At 59.9% G+C, this 17,178-nt stretch overlaps 1 protein-coding gene across 6 annotated transcripts in view; it reads right to left on the bottom strand.

Annotated features, from left to right (window-relative positions):
- The window catches only part of Septin9 (septin 9), a 143,796-nt gene that overhangs the window by 101,006 nt on the left and 25,612 nt on the right, over positions 1–17,178 (bottom strand). Inside the window, exon 1 of one of the 6 annotated variants that reach the window (XM_047543301.1) lies at positions 14,941–15,701. The exons of the other annotated variants lie outside the window; for them this stretch is intronic. Within the exon in view, the coding sequence (XP_047399257.1) occupies positions 14,941–14,962 (22 nt within the window). The 5' untranslated portion in view covers positions 14,963–15,701. Of the gene's footprint in view, positions 1–14,940; positions 15,702–17,178 lie in introns of those variants that run through there. 6 annotated transcript variants of the gene reach the window in all.

The raw sequence follows: 17,178 nt of genomic DNA on the forward strand, positions 1-17,178 counted from the left end.
GGGGAAGAACTGGCTTCTGGAGGCTCACGGAGCTGGGTGGACACCACAGCCTGGCCAGCCCTGGGCCTGGTCGGGCAGGTGGGCTGCACAGAGGCCGGGATGGACCGACAGGTGCCCGGCAAGCAGACCTCAGCCTCTGCGGCTCATGGACACACCCAGGCTCTGACTTGTCCACATGGACAGAAGAGTGGCAGCGGAAGCCAGCAGGCGCCTCAGCTGCTTCTCCCACAGCCTCCCAGGAGGCGAAATCATCCGCTGCAGTGCGTCACGTCCCTCCCTGACAGCTGCTGGGAGCCCATGCCCCAGCGAGCCCGCGGCCCCTGGCAACCACCGGGTGGTGGCAGCAGGACTGGAGGGAACGGGCTTGAAACGCTGAGCGACTCCGCGGAGGGCCCTTCAGCTCCGTCCAGCTGGAAGTGGGGCTGCAGGCCAGGCAGGAGCATTTGGGAAAGCCGGTTCCTGGGAGCAGAGCCAGACCCAAGGATAAAGCTGCTAGAAACTTCTCTGATGCCCGTAGCTCCACCTCAGAGGGAAAACAGCAACCGTGGAGGGAGAGAGGCAGGTGTGTGCATGTGTAAGGGAGGGAGAGCCGGCCCGGGGGCCTTTCACCCCGCCAGGCCTCAGCCGCCTCGTCTACAAAACGGGCACAATGCAACCAGCTTCGTAGGATCCTAGTGACACATGAGCGCATGATACGTGGATGCTGAGAACAGGCTCTGTCCCGCAACAAGAGCTGCGGGTGCCAGGCAGAGGGATAGGAGGCAATGCCCTCCACAGCTGGGCCACCGTGATGTGGCCTCAGGGCCCGAGGTGGCTGTGGCCAGCACCAGTCTGTTGCGACCCCTGTGAAACGCAGGGGCAGCCGCTGGCACTGCAGCCTGGAGGGGTGTCCACCTTCGGCGACCTGGGTCCCGGTGCCGTGTGTACATGTGTGCACTCAGTGGCCGCACACACGTGTCCTGACACATTTGACTGTCCACACGCTTTCCCAGCACCCATCTGCACGGTATGCAACTTCCGCCCAGAGGCGAAGCCTGAGTGGGTCGGGCGAGGCTCCGTTTCCATAGGAACCAGGTGCCGCAGGCTTCCGGTCACCACTGGTTTCCAGAGAGAGTGGCGAGGGAGGGCGGTGGGCCTGCTCCCTCCCTGCCCCAGGACAGGGTCCTCAGAGGCCAGGATCCTCGGAAACTCAAGTTCTCATAAAACAACAGGCCCGGCATTGGCAGGCGCCCGAGTCCTATCTACGCACCCTGAACAGGTCCACAGGGTCCTGGCCGGGAACTTCCAGCATGGGGGACTGGCCATTTTGTGAAATACCCCACTCCACAGTCATAAAGGGAAAGCCGTGAGAAAAACCCCTCTCTGTGTACCGAGTCAAACCCACGTTCTGGAATCTTCCAGGGGCCTGGTACTGGTATGGTATTCTGGAGGAACAGAGGCTCTTCCACGTGACAGTCCTCCTCTATTCAGCTACAGCCTGAAGCTCCTCCTCTCCCTTCCAAGCCTCCTGTTTGAGCAGCCACCTGCCCGTCCGCATGCAGAGTCCCTTCCCCGCAGGATTTCAAGCCCTCCTCCGATCCCGCAGTCTCTCTGCTGGGCCCTTGCTGACCTTCCACATCCAACCCGAGGACTGAGCCCTGGGGCGCACCCTCTGCTGAGGGTTGATTGCATTCCCCCAAAGAATGAATCCCAGTGCTCACGCAGTACCTGCGACAGTGACCTAATCTGGGAAAGGGTGAAATCCAGTTAGAATGAGGGCCCGGTGGATCCCTCAGCCAGGGACTGGCACATTTATAAGAGAAAGGCGTGGGTGACTTGGTCACAGACACAGAGGCAACAGAGGAACAGCCTCCTAAAGAGGGGGCAGACCCTGGAGTGACGTTGCCACAAGCCAAGGGACGCTGAGGAGCCCCAGTTGCCCCCAGAGGCTGGGAGGGAGGCCTCCACAGGAGCTGGCCCTGCGGATACCTTGATTTCAGACTTCCAGTCTCCAGATCGGGCGCGACGTTGGAGGCTGCTTGTTTGGGGTGCTCTGTTGGGCAGCCCCAGGACACAGCCTCGGCCTTAGCAGGGGCCCCTCCTCATGGCTGCAAGGCCTGTGTCCCTCATTTTATCTCATGGTTAAGGTCGTGGGCTGTTCGCCCCAGCTCCGGTCAGCCAACTCAGGCCGATTTCCCACGTCCACACAGAAGCAGCACCTGCGCGCGGGGCTCACCCCCGGCCTCTCCCGCTCACTCTGCAGCTCAGTCCCCTCTGCGCCTCCTCAGACTCGGGGGTCTGGGTGCAGGCGCAGGACCAGCGTTACGCCTGTCGGGCTCCCCAGGACACTTCGCCAGTCCCTGTGCTGGCAGCCAGTGGCTGCTGGTCTGGAGCTGACCAAGGCTCCATGGGACATCCCCCTCTGACCTTGGCCCTGGACTCCAGGGGCAGGGCCTCTGAGGGCCTCTGTGAGGTCAGCCTTCCCCACGACCACAGCTCATGGAGAAGAGGGCCCAACCTGGAGAGTGGAGGCTCCTGACCTTGGTGGACCCTGGGGGACGCAGATGTTTTCTCCAGGTCCTCAGAGCCGAGGACGACAAGAGCCACCGGATTAGGGTCCGTCCTCCACTGCCAACTCGTAAGGCAGAATCTGCTCATTTGAAAGCAAATGCCCTGCCCTCCGCCACTTCTGCTGCCATGAATGAACAGCAACAAAAGCACCGGCTGTGCAAAGGTGGGGCCTTCAGTTCCCAGGGCCAGTTTCCTGCCAGGCCAAGGCGCAACCCCAGGAGCGCTCGCCCCACGGAGCCAGTGTGCCCCACACGCAGCCCGGGAAGGGCGGAGAGGCGCTCGGAAACCCTGGAGGCCGGGAAGACAGCAAGATGGAAATGAGCGCTGCACACTCGCCCATACTCACGCGCACACTCACTCACACACGCTCACACGCCCTTCCTTTCCTTTCACCCCACAGGATCCCCAGGCTGCACCGACCCGACTGGACTTGGCACCTCTGCAGCTGCTCCACCTCCCAGCCCACCGTTTCCTCCTTTTGCTCCTTTAACCTGCTGTGCCTGCTCTGACTCCAACCCTTGCGCTCGGGTGTGAATCGTTTCCTCTGCACATACGTGCGGGGGGAAGGACACAGGCAGGCCCTCTTCCGGACCTGGAGCTCTGGCCAGCGAAGAGCTTTCTCCTGGAGGACATGCACAGGGGCCCCTGCTGCTGCAACGAGACGGCTCGCTGCTGCACACGGACTGGGCACCGTGAAGGAAGACCCGGCAAACGCCAGTCTGTCGGGCGTGGGGAGCCCCCGGCTGGAAGGCCCTCCCCTCTGTCCTTGGGAAGCACAGGGCAGGGTCAAGGAAGGACTTCTTCCTTTGGGGGCCCCTCTTTGCACATCTCTGGAGCTGATCCCAGGGTCCTGGGCTGCAGAGGAAGGAGTAACAGCCCCCTGTCCCCCAGGCCTGCCCTCCAGTGGAGAGAGGCCCGCCCCGCCTGCAGCGTCGCGCTCGTGGAGGCTTGCGGCTGAGCAGCAGCAGGAGAGAAGGGAGGCTGGGCCCTGGGCCTCGACGGCAGTGAGAAGCCCCAGCTCCTGCAGGCAGAGTCCAGGGGTGCTGGGGACGTGGCTTCCCAGATGCTGAGCCGCTCGGCCAGCCAAGAATCCCCTGGGGAAGTGGCAGTGGAGTGGCAGGGAGGCAAGTGGCAGCGGGGCTGGAGTGCGGGCAGCCAGCACCCACAGCGGCCACGGGAAGCCCACCGTGCCAGCCGGTCTCCAAGGGAGGCAGCCCAGGGCACGTCGACCTGGGCCACAAAGGGCCCAGCCCAGGCCTGGCACTGATGCCAGCTCCACACAGCACCCGGGTATCCAGCAGGCCCCGAGCTCCACCTCCCCTTCCCAAGGAGCCTCGGAAAAACAGCAGAGGGCGGACCTGAGTGGACGGCAGGGCTGACAGCGCTGGCACTTCTCAAACCCGATTAGCACAGACGTGGGCCAGCGGTGTCATCCCAAGTGCCACGGGAGCCCCTGGACTAGCACACTTGAGTGGCGGCCCTGGGTCCCCTCGGGCCCTGCGGGAGCTCTGTCCCTGGGCACACCTGAGCAGACGGACTCTTACCCCACTCCCCTCCCCCGCAGACTGCATTCCCTGCAAGAAAGAAGAAACTGGCAGCGAGCCGCTAGGCTCTGCTGCGGCACGGGGACACCGCCTGCCGCTGAGCCACTTCTGGGCCTCAGGGGGCTGCAGCTTGCACAGGCCCCACCTGCCAGCAGAGGCAGAGAAGCCCCGACTTCACCAGGGTAGAGCCTGTCCCCCACCCAGCCAGCTGGGGCCACTGCCCTGGTCCAGCCTCGACCACAGGCACCAGGGCACCCAGACCAGCCATTTGACTGTTCTAGACTCTAGAACGAGGAAGACTAAGCCCGTGAAGTTGAACACCATCCTGGAAGCTCCCAGCCGGAGTTGCTGCTGACCAACAGCTGTGGGCAGAGGCCTGGACAGGCCAAGCGCCTGCCGCGGGAGAAGCAGCTGCCTCCTGGCTCTTCTCCTGCAGGAAACATGGTAACTCTGCACAAAATATGTACCGGACCACAAATCTGAAAGATCATCTTTTAACTTTAATTTCTTTTAAAAGAATGGAACTGTTTAAAGCAAAAGTTGCATTTTGTGTTATCCATTTAAAACTGTATATAGAAAAAAGAAAAATTCAGAAAGACTATTAGGAAACAAAAATAAATAAAATAACATGTACGTAGTGTGATAAAGATATAAAACTGTCACACAAAGAATGGGAAGTAGCACATGCACCCACAGAGTGCCATGGTCCGTACTTATTCTTTTTTTCATGAAGGAACACAAGGTTAATTCCAAGTCGATTTTAAAAAAATGTTTAGTTGTCAATGAACCTTTATTTTTATTTATATGAGGTGCCAAGGATCGAACCCAGTGCCCCACACATGCCAGGCAAGTGCTCTGCCATTGAGCTGCGACGCCAGCCCTCTAAGTAGACTTTGAAAAGTCTACAACTTCTAACATACTAATACAAAGAGGTAGATGTAAACAGCCAGAACATAAATTAAAGCAGAATCCTAAAAAATAATTAACCTAAAAGAAAGCAAAACCAAACGAAACAAAGGAAAATCAAAGAGCAAGGTGGCAGATATAAGCCCAGTCATGCCCGTGACCATATTAAATCTAAACTGCCTGAAAACGCCAATTCAAGGGCACAGGTTGTGAGAAAAGATAAAAACGGCAAGACTCAACCTGATACTGACAACAAAAGATGCATCTTGAGCAAGAACACAGGTTGAGATTTTCTGTTTGGAAAAAGATACACACTGCCATCGGCAAACACAAGACAGCAGAGGCCATCCACAAAGCCAGCTCCAGGCTGAGCTGGTCGCCAGGTACAGGAGTGTGTTTCCCTGTGATAAAGGGTCAACCTGTCAAGGAGACATAAAAATCACAAATGTGTGTGCACCCGAGCAAAAGGGTTTCAAAATGAACAAAGAAAAACCCGGAGGACTGACGGGATGAACAAGCAATTCCACCACCCCAGCTGGAGGCTGCGACGCTGGCTCAGTCCCTCTGAGCTGCTGTAACAAAACACGGTAGCCCGGGTAATGCATGGACAGTGGCCCAGAGTCAAAGCACCAGCAGGCTCAGCGTCTGGCGAAGGCTGGCTTCCCAGATCTAAGTCCCTGACGCTGCCTCGCGGGACAGAGGGACCAACTCCCTCCAGCCACCTTCACGAGGACACTCGTTCTATTCACCAGGGCTCCACCCTCTTGACCCCATCAGTTCCCAGATGCTCTGCTTCCCAGCACCACTGCATTGGATATTATGTTTCAACTTAATACATTGTAGAGAGGCAACATTCAGAAGGTAGCAATCACCACTGGGCGCACCCAGAGCTGCATCCCCCATCCTTTTTATTTTTTATTTGGAAACACGGTCTTGGTAAGTCACTGAGGTTAGCCTCAAACTTGCAATCCTCCTGCCTCAGCCTCCCGGGCCGCTGGGATTGTAGGTATGCACCACCACATCTGGCTTAATCAGCAAATACAAAGTGCTGCCCCCAACAAGTGTAAAATACATGCTCCTTCTAAGTGAAAACGGCACATTTACCAGGACACACTCTATACTGGGCCATGAGTCTCAAAAGTGAAAAGACTGAAATCATGTAAACTGTGTTGGCTGGCCACCATAAGATTAAGTTAGAAATCAATAACTATCCAATATTTAGAAGAATCTTGACTATTTGCAGACTAAATAATATGCTTCTAAAAATCCACGAATCCAAAAAGAAGTCACGAGGGAAATTTGATAGTATTTCAAAGAATGATAATGGAAACACAGCATATCAAAGAAATGGAATGAGGCTAAAAAGTAAGGCTTGGAGGGAAACGAAACATGCTCTCCTTAGAGGAGAAGAGCGCTGGGGTGGCGCAAGCCTGTGATCCCAGTGACCTGGAGGCTGAGGCAGGAGGATTACAAGTTGGAGGCCAGCCTCAGCAACTGAGAGAGGCCCGTCTCAAAAAACAAAGAGGGCTGGGGGTATGGCCCACTGGTTCAATAGAGCACCCCTGGGTTCAAGACCATAATAAATAAACAAACATATACAAACAAAAACACCAAATGTCTGACAAAAGACCAGAATCCAGACGGAATGAGGAAAAGTCAAGGGCCTCATGGTTGAAATGGGCAACAGAGATGAGGTTTCACGGAGGAGTGTGAGAGTGGCTAACAGGTAGGCCACACGAGTCCCCCAGCAAATGCAAATCAAACACCCACCGCAGGACTCAACCCTGAGGGTGCCCACACCACGTGCTGGCAGACACCTGGGGCCACCAGGACCTCATGCTGGTGGGACTGCCACGGGCGGCCACTCTGGGGAAAGGCCGGGCAGGTTCCTGGAATTCAGCTTCCGCCTCCGCTGCGGCTGGGGCTTCCACTTCTGGGCATTTGCACGAGGAAACCAAGCGCTTTTTCAGGGGGCCTGGTGAGAGGCCCCGCCCTCCAGCCCACCAGCAGGTGAGCCTCCGGGCCCACCAGCAGGAAAATGGCCAAAAGGCCGCAGAAGGTTCGCGAGTGGACCAGGTTGGGCGTAAGAAGGGGCTCAGCGCCTGCGGGGGTGCGGAGGACTCCCCAAACAGGCAAACCCGCCAATCAGCCGCTGGTGGGACAGTGGGAACCGAGGTTGCCGGGGTGGCGCCGCAGGGTGGGAGGGGCCTGGGGGACTTCCCGGGGCTCTTTGTTCCGACCGGGCGCACAGTGTCCCCATCTGTCAAAATCTGGAGAACAGTACACTGACCCTCCTGTGGCCCACGGATGTCACCTCGAGAAGGAAAAGTGCCACCGACGAGGGGCAAGCCGAAGGGTCTAGGGGCCTTGTGAACCGATGTTTGCAACTCATCTTGGAATGCGTCCCCCGAAAGCCTGATGGCGGTGGGCAGAGGGACGACGAAGCACACAGAGCCACTGGCCACTGGGGGCCCCGGGACATGAGGGCGATTGCGCTGTGATTCCGTCATCTTTCCCGTATGCTCAAAATGCTTCATGAAAAGCTGGGAAAATGTAAGCACCTGAGACGCGTCAACCCCAACTCGGACTGTGAGCCGGTCCAGAGGCGGGGGCACCGGGCACCTCCCTCCCTCTCCCCCTCTCCTGAGCCAGGGCTTCAGCTCTCTGTGCCCCACCCAGATGGGACAGGAACCCCTGTCCTGTGCCTGGGAGCTTCCTTCTGTCCTCAGGGCACTTCCCTGGCCTGCACCCAGCAGGGCAGTCAGCGGAAACCACGGATCAAAGACGCCAGCCCAGGCCCAGCGGCTCTCCAGGGCTCGCAGCGCCGCCTGCTGGGCAAGGGGCTCTCTGCGCGCAGCCCCAGGGTCTTGCCGGCCGCCAGTCCCTCCCCACCTCCCGCCAGAGCAGACCCCACACCCACGCTGCAAGGCAGGGGTGGCCGGGCAGCACAGGAGGTCAGAAAACGCGGCCCTCTGGCCGCGCCCGGCCTCCAGTTCGCAGGGCACCCTGCTCCACAAATACACGACAGGGGCGTGGACTGAGGCCACCCTGTCTGGGCAGAGGCCCCAGGCCCTTCCTTTGTCCCTGGGGCATGGCAACCCCAGGACCAGGAGCTGTGAAGGCTCCTGCACGTGTGGACATGGTGAAGCTGAAGCTCTTTTATCCCCGTCCCACAGCCTGGCTGAGAGCCCCGCACTGGGGACCCCGGCTGGCCCTGCTTCCTGCTGGAGGGACAAGTCCAGGCTGAGGGCTGCCCAGAGTGAGCGGGGCCTGAGTGAAGCCACCGGAAGGTGAGGCCGTGGAAAAGCAGGGCTTCTGCTGCTGGGGCCCCTGGACAGTCCGCAGCATGCTCTCTGAGGGACGTGGGGTTGGGGCTTTCGGGAGAGGGGTGCGCAGACCCCCAACTTATTACAGAGGTTCCTTTGTCCCACCACCTGCTCTGGCCCTGCGCAGGTGAGAGAAATGTCACCCGGGAAAGGTCAGAGAGAGAATCCAGGGGAGATTGCCCGAGGGGCCTGGCTGAGCCAGCGACCACCCCAAGAGCGTCCTCAAGCTCAGGAGCTGCGGGGGCGGCAGCTCACAGCCACCAGCAGGAGGTAGTGTCCGTCCCCAGATCCATGAGTCCCTTTCAGAGCGACCTGGAAGGGCGCCCAGGCTCCTGAGCAGCCCCCTGACTCACAGCCCACGTGGAGGGGACTCGGGAGCAGGCTGCCCCTTGGGAGTGCCTGGATTCCCCACCCGTGTCTCCCAAGCAGCACGCCAGGCAGAGGGCAGAGCATCCGGGGACGCAGGAGCCGCAGGGGTGGGGTCTGTCTTGGAGAAGGGGCGGGGACAGGGAGCGCAGAATTTGAGGGGCCACGGCCCAACCCTGGGGGTTACGGGCAGGGACAGACTCCACGCCCCACCGGCTGGCTGCCTGGCCTCCCCACAGCCTCCCTAGTCGAGGCTTCTCCCAGGGATGGAAGTGGAAGCCCCTGACCTCGGCTGGGGCTCCTATAAGGAGAGGGAGGCTCTGATTTTGCCCCAGCCCCAAGGGCCGGGCAAGAGCCACCAGGATCTTCACACAGCCCTTGAGCCAGGGGACCAAAGCGGGGGAGAATCTTGGAAGCCACAGGACTGTGGCAGAGCCCAGGCACTAGGCACGAGGCTACCACACAGGGAGGCGGCACCGGCAGGCCCTGGGAGGATCACGCGGGGCTCCCTCTGCCTACACCTGCATCCCTGGCTTGAGGCTGCCGGCTCCCAGGCCACCTTCCCAGGGTCAGGTCACAGCTCCTTGTCCCAGTCAAGCAGACCAAAGCCCAGCTGGGCCCAGAAGCAGCAAGTGCTCCTTCCTAAAGAAGCAGCCCAGGCCACGGAAGCTGCCACATCAGCCTCTGTCTTCTTCAACCACCTGGGGCCCCTAGCAAAGAGCCCCCCACTGCAGTGACTACAATCCATCCCTCCAGCCTCCTGCTTCCCCTCCCTTCCTGCCACCAGCCACACAGCAGCTGCAGGGCACTGAGGTCCCACCACAGCCAAGAATAAAATCAAGTCCTCACCAGGGCCTCCAAGGCCCTGCATGACCTGTCTCCACCTGTCCTGGGGCTTCAGTCCTTCTCCTCTATAGCTCTGCAGGCACTCAAGCCTTGAGGTTCAACCTCAGGGCCTTTGCACTGGCTACCAACCTAGCAAGAACTGCACCTTTCTCTCTGAGCTTCCTCACAGCCCTCATCTAAAACCATCTAGTGACTTATTTGCTGCCTGACATCCAGTGCAGGCTCCCTCTCTCTCCTCACTGTAGACCAAGAATCTAGGAGAGTGCTGTCACACGGCAGGACCTCAATGCCTATTTGCTAAATGAACGGGAGCAAGCTGTGTCCAACAGGGACGTGATGATGGGAGAAAAGGTCAAAGCAGAGGCTGTGAATGGAGGCTTCCTGCACCTGCTGGTGGAGCAGATCTGGGAAAGGGGAAGAGCAGCCAGGAGCACTCGGGGTTTCACAGGAAGGCTGCAGAGGCCCCGCCTCTTCGGGATTCCGAGGGTTGTGTCACTGTGTTTATTTAGCTTTGCTCGAGTCACGGTTTCCTCTCAACTCAGGGGATGGGGGTGGATCTGGGGTCAGAGGCTCAGAGGCGTAAGGGGGAGACCTGTGCACACAGCAGAAAGGCACCTCCGGGGCTGAGCTCCGCGTGGCCCAAATCGGTTCTCCAAACGGGGCCACACCTACCGCATCCCACGCCAGACCCCTCCCCAGAGCACACTGAGCCTGCCTGTCCCGAGAGCCGCTGCCCAGCCCTGGGCTTCAGGAGCCCCTCAGGGGCCTCTCCGCTCCCGCACGGGTGGGCTTGAGCCGAAGCACCCAGAACCTACACCACGGACCTGCTAGCGCAGCGCAGCGCAGGGCAGGTGAGGCAGGCGGGAGACGGGGGCGGGGCAGCTCTGGGCATCCGCTGCCTGTGCGGGTCTGGCACCAGAGCCAGGCAGGAAGCAGCAGCGGCCCAGGCTGGGCAGGCAGCAGGCGGGCAGGGAGGTGCTGCACCCAGGTGGAGCAGGCTGGGCAAGAAGAAGCCCATCAGGCCGGAGCGGGAGATGAGTCCCCTTCCCAGCTCCCTCCAACGGTGGCATTGCCAGAGGCAGGGACGGCAGAGGAGGCTGCATCCACAAAGTCAGAGAGACCTGGGGTGGGACCTGTAAATGCCTGAGTCCCGAGAGCCGGGGAGGTGGGCGGCTGAGGGACAGTCCCTGGAAGCCACAGCCAGCCGCTCCCCTCCAGGGCCTTCCAACCCATCCAACTGGACAGGGCTCCACAGGGCCCCGCGTGGGCCAGCACAGAGCAGGCCCTGGGCGTGCTGTGCAGTGAGCGGCGAGGCCTCCCCAGACTTCCGGGTCAGGAAGGAAGTCCTGACAGCGTCCAGGAAGCCGGGGTTGGTCTCTCCCAACCCGTCACCTGACTCCCTCAGCCCCATGCCACAGGGCCCTTGCACCTCCTGGCAGGCCTGGCTGGAGCCTGGACCACTCCTCACCCCTCGGCGCCTTCCCGAGGGCAGCCCTTCCTGACCTGGCTCCCTCCTCCCGGCCGCTCCCGTGCTCACTCACACGGTTCGGTGCTGTGTGTGCAGCCCTGAGGCCAAGGCCCTGCCTTGTGCTCCACGGTACCCAGTGCGAGCACACAGTGGGCGCCACTTGTGGATGAACAGCATGCATGTGATGTCAAGGTCAGAGTCCAAGACAGCCCTTGCAGTCCAGAGTGGCCACAGTGAGCACCCCCACCAGTGTGAAGCCGCGCAGGTCTCGTGCAGTGTGGTCATTTGACGTACTCCTTCAATGCACAGCAATTCCTAGAGGGACTTTACCAGAACTAAAGCCCAAGCAGAAAAATGTCGGGGCAGACTTGAAGCTTGCGAGGAATCATGCTGACTCGGATCTGTGTGTCTTGCCCCAGCCTCACCCCTCTGCCCACCACTCAGCCGGTCCTGGGGAGCTGTGTCAACTGGGCACAGGGTCACAGGAGGGCTCTGGGCCTGCAGGAAGGCTCCTGCTGGTCCCTGGAATTCCACACAGGGCTAGGCCTCCTCACACCTCACCAGAGGTAAGCAACCACATGGAAGGGTAGTGACCACATCAAAGGCCCAGGTGGGCCACTGAGGGGTCTGGGACACAGAACCATCTTGTGCATCCAGGACGCATGGGGACTGTAGGGGACTAAAAGGATGGTGGTCCCCAAAGGATGTCCACTGGGAGCCTGTGAGTGTGGCCTTATTCAGGAAAATGGTCCCTGCAGATGGAATTAAGTCAAGGACCTCAAGATGTGATCATCCCCAGTCACCCAGTGGGCCTGAAATCTGTGAGTGTCCTTATAAGAAAGGCAGAGGGACATCAGGGACAGGAAAGAAGCCATGTGATGAGGAAGAGGCTGGAGTGAGGTGTCCACAGTCAAGGAATGCCAAGGACTGCGGCCACCAGCAGCAGCTGGTTCGCCCACAGAGACCCAGAGGATCTGCACGCTGTCCTCCAGAGCTGGGAGAGTGTGCACTTCTGAGTGAGCCACTAGGAAATCCCCACAGGGACCAAAGTCCGGCTGGTTACAAAGGAAGAAAGCAAGGAGGACCCAAACCTCTCATCCTGGGGCCGAGAGCAAAGCCAGAGCACTCCACACAGGCAGGAGGCCAGTGGCCCTCAGCGCCCACCCAGGTGGGGGGTTCGAACTCCCCAGGGATTCGGAGATGGGGGGCCACAGAACGAGGACAGAAGGGATAGTGAGGCACGGCCTCCAGGGGCCTCTAGCTACCTGCTGGTCCGCAGCAGAGGGTCCAGTCCGAGAGGAGCAGGGCCCCGGCTGTGCCCCGCTGCACTGGCCAAACGCCTACCAGGAGCAGATGCCCAGTGCCAGGGCAGCCAGGCAGCTCCAGGACCCCATGCCGGCACCGTGACCGCCCAGCGACTTCGGCTGCTGCCCAGCCTCCCCGCTGGGCCGCTCCCGCCCTCCCGCGGCCCCGCAGCACCAGCTCTCAGTGGAAAGTTCCCTTCTCGGAGATTCTCTCCCTACTGAAGTACAAGCTCTTGGAACAAGATAAAACTGCTTAATTTGTAAAAGCCACAAAGCCAGTCCAAAACAAAAAAATCCCCGACCTTGGCTGGAGGAACGGCCTTCTGTGCCTCGGCAGCCTGTCCCTGCTCCCGTGACTCACGCTGGCAGGCCCCGCTGACAAGCAGGCGGCATCTTCCCAGGGGAAGGCGGTGGCCTCAGAGAGGGCAGGGAGGACCCCAGGCTTCCTGGTTCCCAAACCAGGCAAGGGGAGAGAGGAAGAAAGAGGAAGCAGCCAAGAGCTGCTGGCGCCTGCTGAAGCCCCTTCCCTGAGGCCGGGCAGACCACCGTGGACCCACCAGGGCAGGACCACACCCCTGCCCGCTCCCAGACAGCTGCTGGGCAGCCAGGCTGGACCCAACAGCCAGGGGGCGGGAGCGGCGTCCACAGCTGCATCTGGGAGTCAGTGGGTGGGGCACCCGGCAGGGCAGGCCTCTGACCACACCTGCACGCACCCTCCCCCAGGCCCAGGGCCCCCTGCAGCACCGGTAAGGACTGAAGTAAGGACAGAAGCAGCTGTCACTGCATCTGATGGTGGACAAAGGGGCATGAGCCAGTGGGCCCAGGGAGAAGAGAAGGCAGAGAGAGAGGACGCCACCTAGGGGCCCTGAGGGTACCTCCTCCAGGTCACCCAGCAGGGACAGGACGAGAGCTCGCCCTCCCAGGAACTGGATAAGAGCTCAGCTCAATGAAGGACCACAGCGGAGGCCTGGAGGCCTGGAGGCCTGGCCCGGGAGGAGCATGGTGGGGAGGCAGCTCTGGGTTTTCCTCCTGGTTCCTAGTGCTGTTTACAACTGAGTTTTAGGAGGGAAAAAAAGCTTTTTAAAAATAAAAACACATACAAACGGGGATTGTGCTCTGGCTTTCAGAGCCTCAGGTGGTCACCCAACGGGCCTTGTGTGGTCATTTATGAAATGAAGGCTGGGGCTGGGGTGTGGCTCAGCGGTCCAGCACTTGCCCAGCATCCTTCAGGCCTCGAGTCCGATGCCCAGCATCACTAAATCAATCAATCAACACAGGCTGGACCCGAGGCCCCTCCAGCCAGAACACTGGAGTGACCTGTGGGCTGGAGCTCAGGAGGCAGCAGGGCGCACTCTCTGCTCAGAGCAGCCTGTGGCAGGTGGCCTGCTCCGGGGTCATCTCCACACACCAGCACAGGCCTGGAGAGGGTCTCTCCCGGTGGCCCCTGCCCCCAGCCCCTGCAGATGGGGCACTGGAACCCTGGCTCTGCACCCATCAGAGCTCAAGCAGAACAAGCGGAGCTGCGGTTTCAGGGCACAGCCTCCTGCCATGCCTGCTAGTATGTGCCCCAGAACACACATGTCCCTTCAGCAGGACCCTGCCAGCCCACGGCCCAGAGCTGCCCAGCCAATTCTGACCCTGCCTGGCGAATAGCAGGGGAGCAGCCCATCCTCCCAATGGGCCACTGAGGGGTCTTTTACAGACCCCCCCAACACACACACACACACACACACACACACACACACACACAGTGGTGACGAACAGACTAGCGCCACTGGTTCTTATAGGACGGCATTCTTAGGTGCAGCCTGACCCAGGGCACTTCAGAACACCGGGAGCCAGGACCGTGGCTCACACCGTAGGATTCCTCATCCACAGGGTTCCCCAGCACTTGGCCCAGAGGGGTGCGCCCAAGCGCAGGGACAGTCGCGAATGCAGTTCCCGAGGTCTGCAAACCCGCTCAGCACGCGCCGGGGAACTGCCGAGGCCTGGCCTGGATAGGAGGGTTTTCTCACTGCGGAGGCCAACGCAGGGGAGACTCCGTTCTTTCATTTATCCATCCATGCCCCGCCCCACCGGCCTGTGCCTGCGCCGAGGTCCGCGGGAGCCTACGGCCACATGTGCACGCGCGCGCACGAGAGCGCATAGATGCGCGCGCACGCCTCTGAGCGCCGGGAGCCTCCATCTCTATAATCAACTGCCAGGGAGGCCCAGAACAGCTATTTCAGGGAGGAGACCAAGACAGCCTTGAAGACAGACTTGGGCTGGCAGCAAAAGCACAAACCGCACAGTGGACAAACAGGCCTGGCTGCCCCCGCCCCAGCGCCACGGCAGGCCCCCTGCCCCGGGGCCCACGTTCACTGTGGTCGCAGATGCAAAACTGGCACGTTGGAAAATGAAAGAGAAATTGCGAGGAGAGAGGAGAGCCGGGTTTAAATAAAAGCCAGACTTGGGAGCGCTTAGGTTTGGGAACGACATTCCAACCCACGAACTGAGACCAGTCAAAAGGAAAAGAAATATTTCTCCAAAAATGAGTAAAAGTGACCCTTGGGTCTTATTTCCCAGAGCAGCAATAACGCTGAGTCCGGGGAACAGGGCGGGGGAGTGGGCGAGGAGGGCCGTCCGCCTACCTGTGATCCGGTCCCTCTCCATTCCTACGGGTATATTTAGCAGCAGGCGGGAGTCCGGGCGTCCCTGGTTCGGAGGCGGGCGTCCTCCCCTTTCTCACCCCGACCGTCGCCCTCCCTCTCTCTGCCTCCTCCTCCTCCTCCTCCAAAAACACTCTTTGTCTGGTCTAATTTCTTCAATCTGTTGCAATCACGAATGCATCCAAATTACCACATTTCCATGTGCTGATCATATGTTTGTGCTCCAAACTGAAGTAGCATTGTCTCTTCGAAACGGGAGGGAAAAGGCAGCAAGAGGAGAGAGAGGGGAGGGGGGAAACGCTGGGGAAAGAGGGCCAGAGGTGGGCCCGGAGGGATCCCGCAGCGCCCAGGGTCCTCCCGCAAGGACCAGCGCCCGGCCTTCAGAGCGGTGGCTTCAGCCGTCCAGCGTGCAGCTTCCGGCGGCAGCCTCTTCTCTCCACCCCCTCCAGCCCCCGCCGCCGAGCCTCGCTGCTCCTTTTTAATATCCACTTGGAGATGCTTAACTTAGGCTCTTGGAAACCAACTCGCAGAGTCAAATTCCTGGCGACTTCCAAAGTCTTTCATTTTCCCCGTCCAGCGATGCCGCGATTTCCTGGGGTTTAAGTGTTTAAAAAGCCCAGTTCCTGCTGCCTGCCTTGCCTGCCTCTGCCGGCGCTGGCCAGGCCCTTCCTTGGCACCCCCACTGGGTTGGCTGGGAGATGGCCACCTCCCCAGGCACGCGGGCTGGGAGAAGGTTCCAGAGCACCTGCCCAGGATGAACCCTGCAAAGGTGCCCCTGTCCTGTGAGCGTGCCTGCCGTGTCAGAGGGAGCTGCGTCCCCACCCCAGCAGAGGCTTCCTGGAAGATTCCTGCCACACAGCATGAGTCAGTAAGTCTCGGCAGTCCCCTGGGAGGGAGCAAGTCCTCTTGCTGCTGATTTCCCCAGACTCCAGGGCTCCCTGCCTTTTCTTGCTGGAGTCCCAGGGGATGCTCACCGGGAACCAGGGGGTCCCGCTAGCACCTGGTCAGTGTCTGGGCTGGGGGGAGGGATTCGGCAGAGAAGGTGGAAGGAGGGCCAGTGAGTCCCAGGGTGGGGTAAGGGCATCTCCGCCTCCAGGGCCTCAGCAAACCTGAAATAGAGGTTTTACTTTCTCATTCGTTTAAAGAAAATGTGTATTTGTGCCAATGTTAAGACTGAGGCTACTTCCCTAAAAACTCCAAAATTTCAGCTTCTCTTGACAAAGTGGGGGGATGTGGTCAGACAGGGGCACTTCCTGCCTGGTCTGAAGACTGCAGTCCTCCTGGCCTTTGCTCCAGTCCCCACCGGCTCATCTTACACATTTCCCCTAGGTTCCTGCCCCCCGCCCTGGGTTTACAGTCCCTGCCCCCAGGGCAGGTGAGTTCTGTGCAGCCAGGCAAGGCTCAGGTATGCTTGCTTGCAGCTGGAGGACAGAAGTGTCCTGAAGTGTCACTGATCCCTGCCTGGGACAGGACACCAAATATTGGAGAATTCCTACAGCAAGGGCATTTTTCTGCAGGATTTTGGGGGGGCAATTTCCAGTCTCCTGGGAAACACCAAACACCTGGAGCACAGCCCCAGAGAGTCAGCACACAGAGCAGGTGGGGACAGCGTTCCGCAGGCACTGCAGTGGGCCGAAGCAAGGCCCCTGAAGACACCACGTCCTAGTTCCTAGAGCGCGTAACTGACTGACTTGGGAAAGGGTTTTTGCAGGGGTGACTAAGTGAAGGATGGAGACCTGGCCCTGGATCATCAGTAGATCCTAAAGGCTGTCACGGGTGCTCGTGTAAGAGAGGGATGTGACCTGCACAAAGGAGGACAGAGGACATGAAGAGAGAGGGGCAAAGACACTGCCTTGGAGGCTGGAGTGCTTCGGCCACCAGCCAAGGGATGCCTGGAGCCATCGGAGGCTGGAAGAGGCAGCAGGGCCTCCCCCAGGCCTCTGGAGGGAGCCCGGCCTTGCCAACAACTGGATTCAGACCAGCGAAGCTCAGTTCAGATGGGCAGCTCCAGAGTCATGAGAGGACAAATCCCTGTGGTTTCTACCCACCCAGTCTGTGGGAGCTTGTCATAGCAGCCACAGGACCGAAGCCGGCACCCCAGACGGACTGAGGGCCACGTTCACTTCTGTTACTAAACCTCCAAAAGCGTTAGACCCACCACCGACTCAGAACGGTGAGAACGATGGTGAAGCGGAGGCTTGGGGTTGATCTGTTGACTCT

This window comes from Sciurus carolinensis, chromosome 3 (assembly GCF_902686445.1).
Source record: "Sciurus carolinensis chromosome 3, mSciCar1.2, whole genome shotgun sequence".
Taxonomy (NCBI): Eukaryota; Metazoa; Chordata; class Mammalia; order Rodentia; family Sciuridae; genus Sciurus; species Sciurus carolinensis.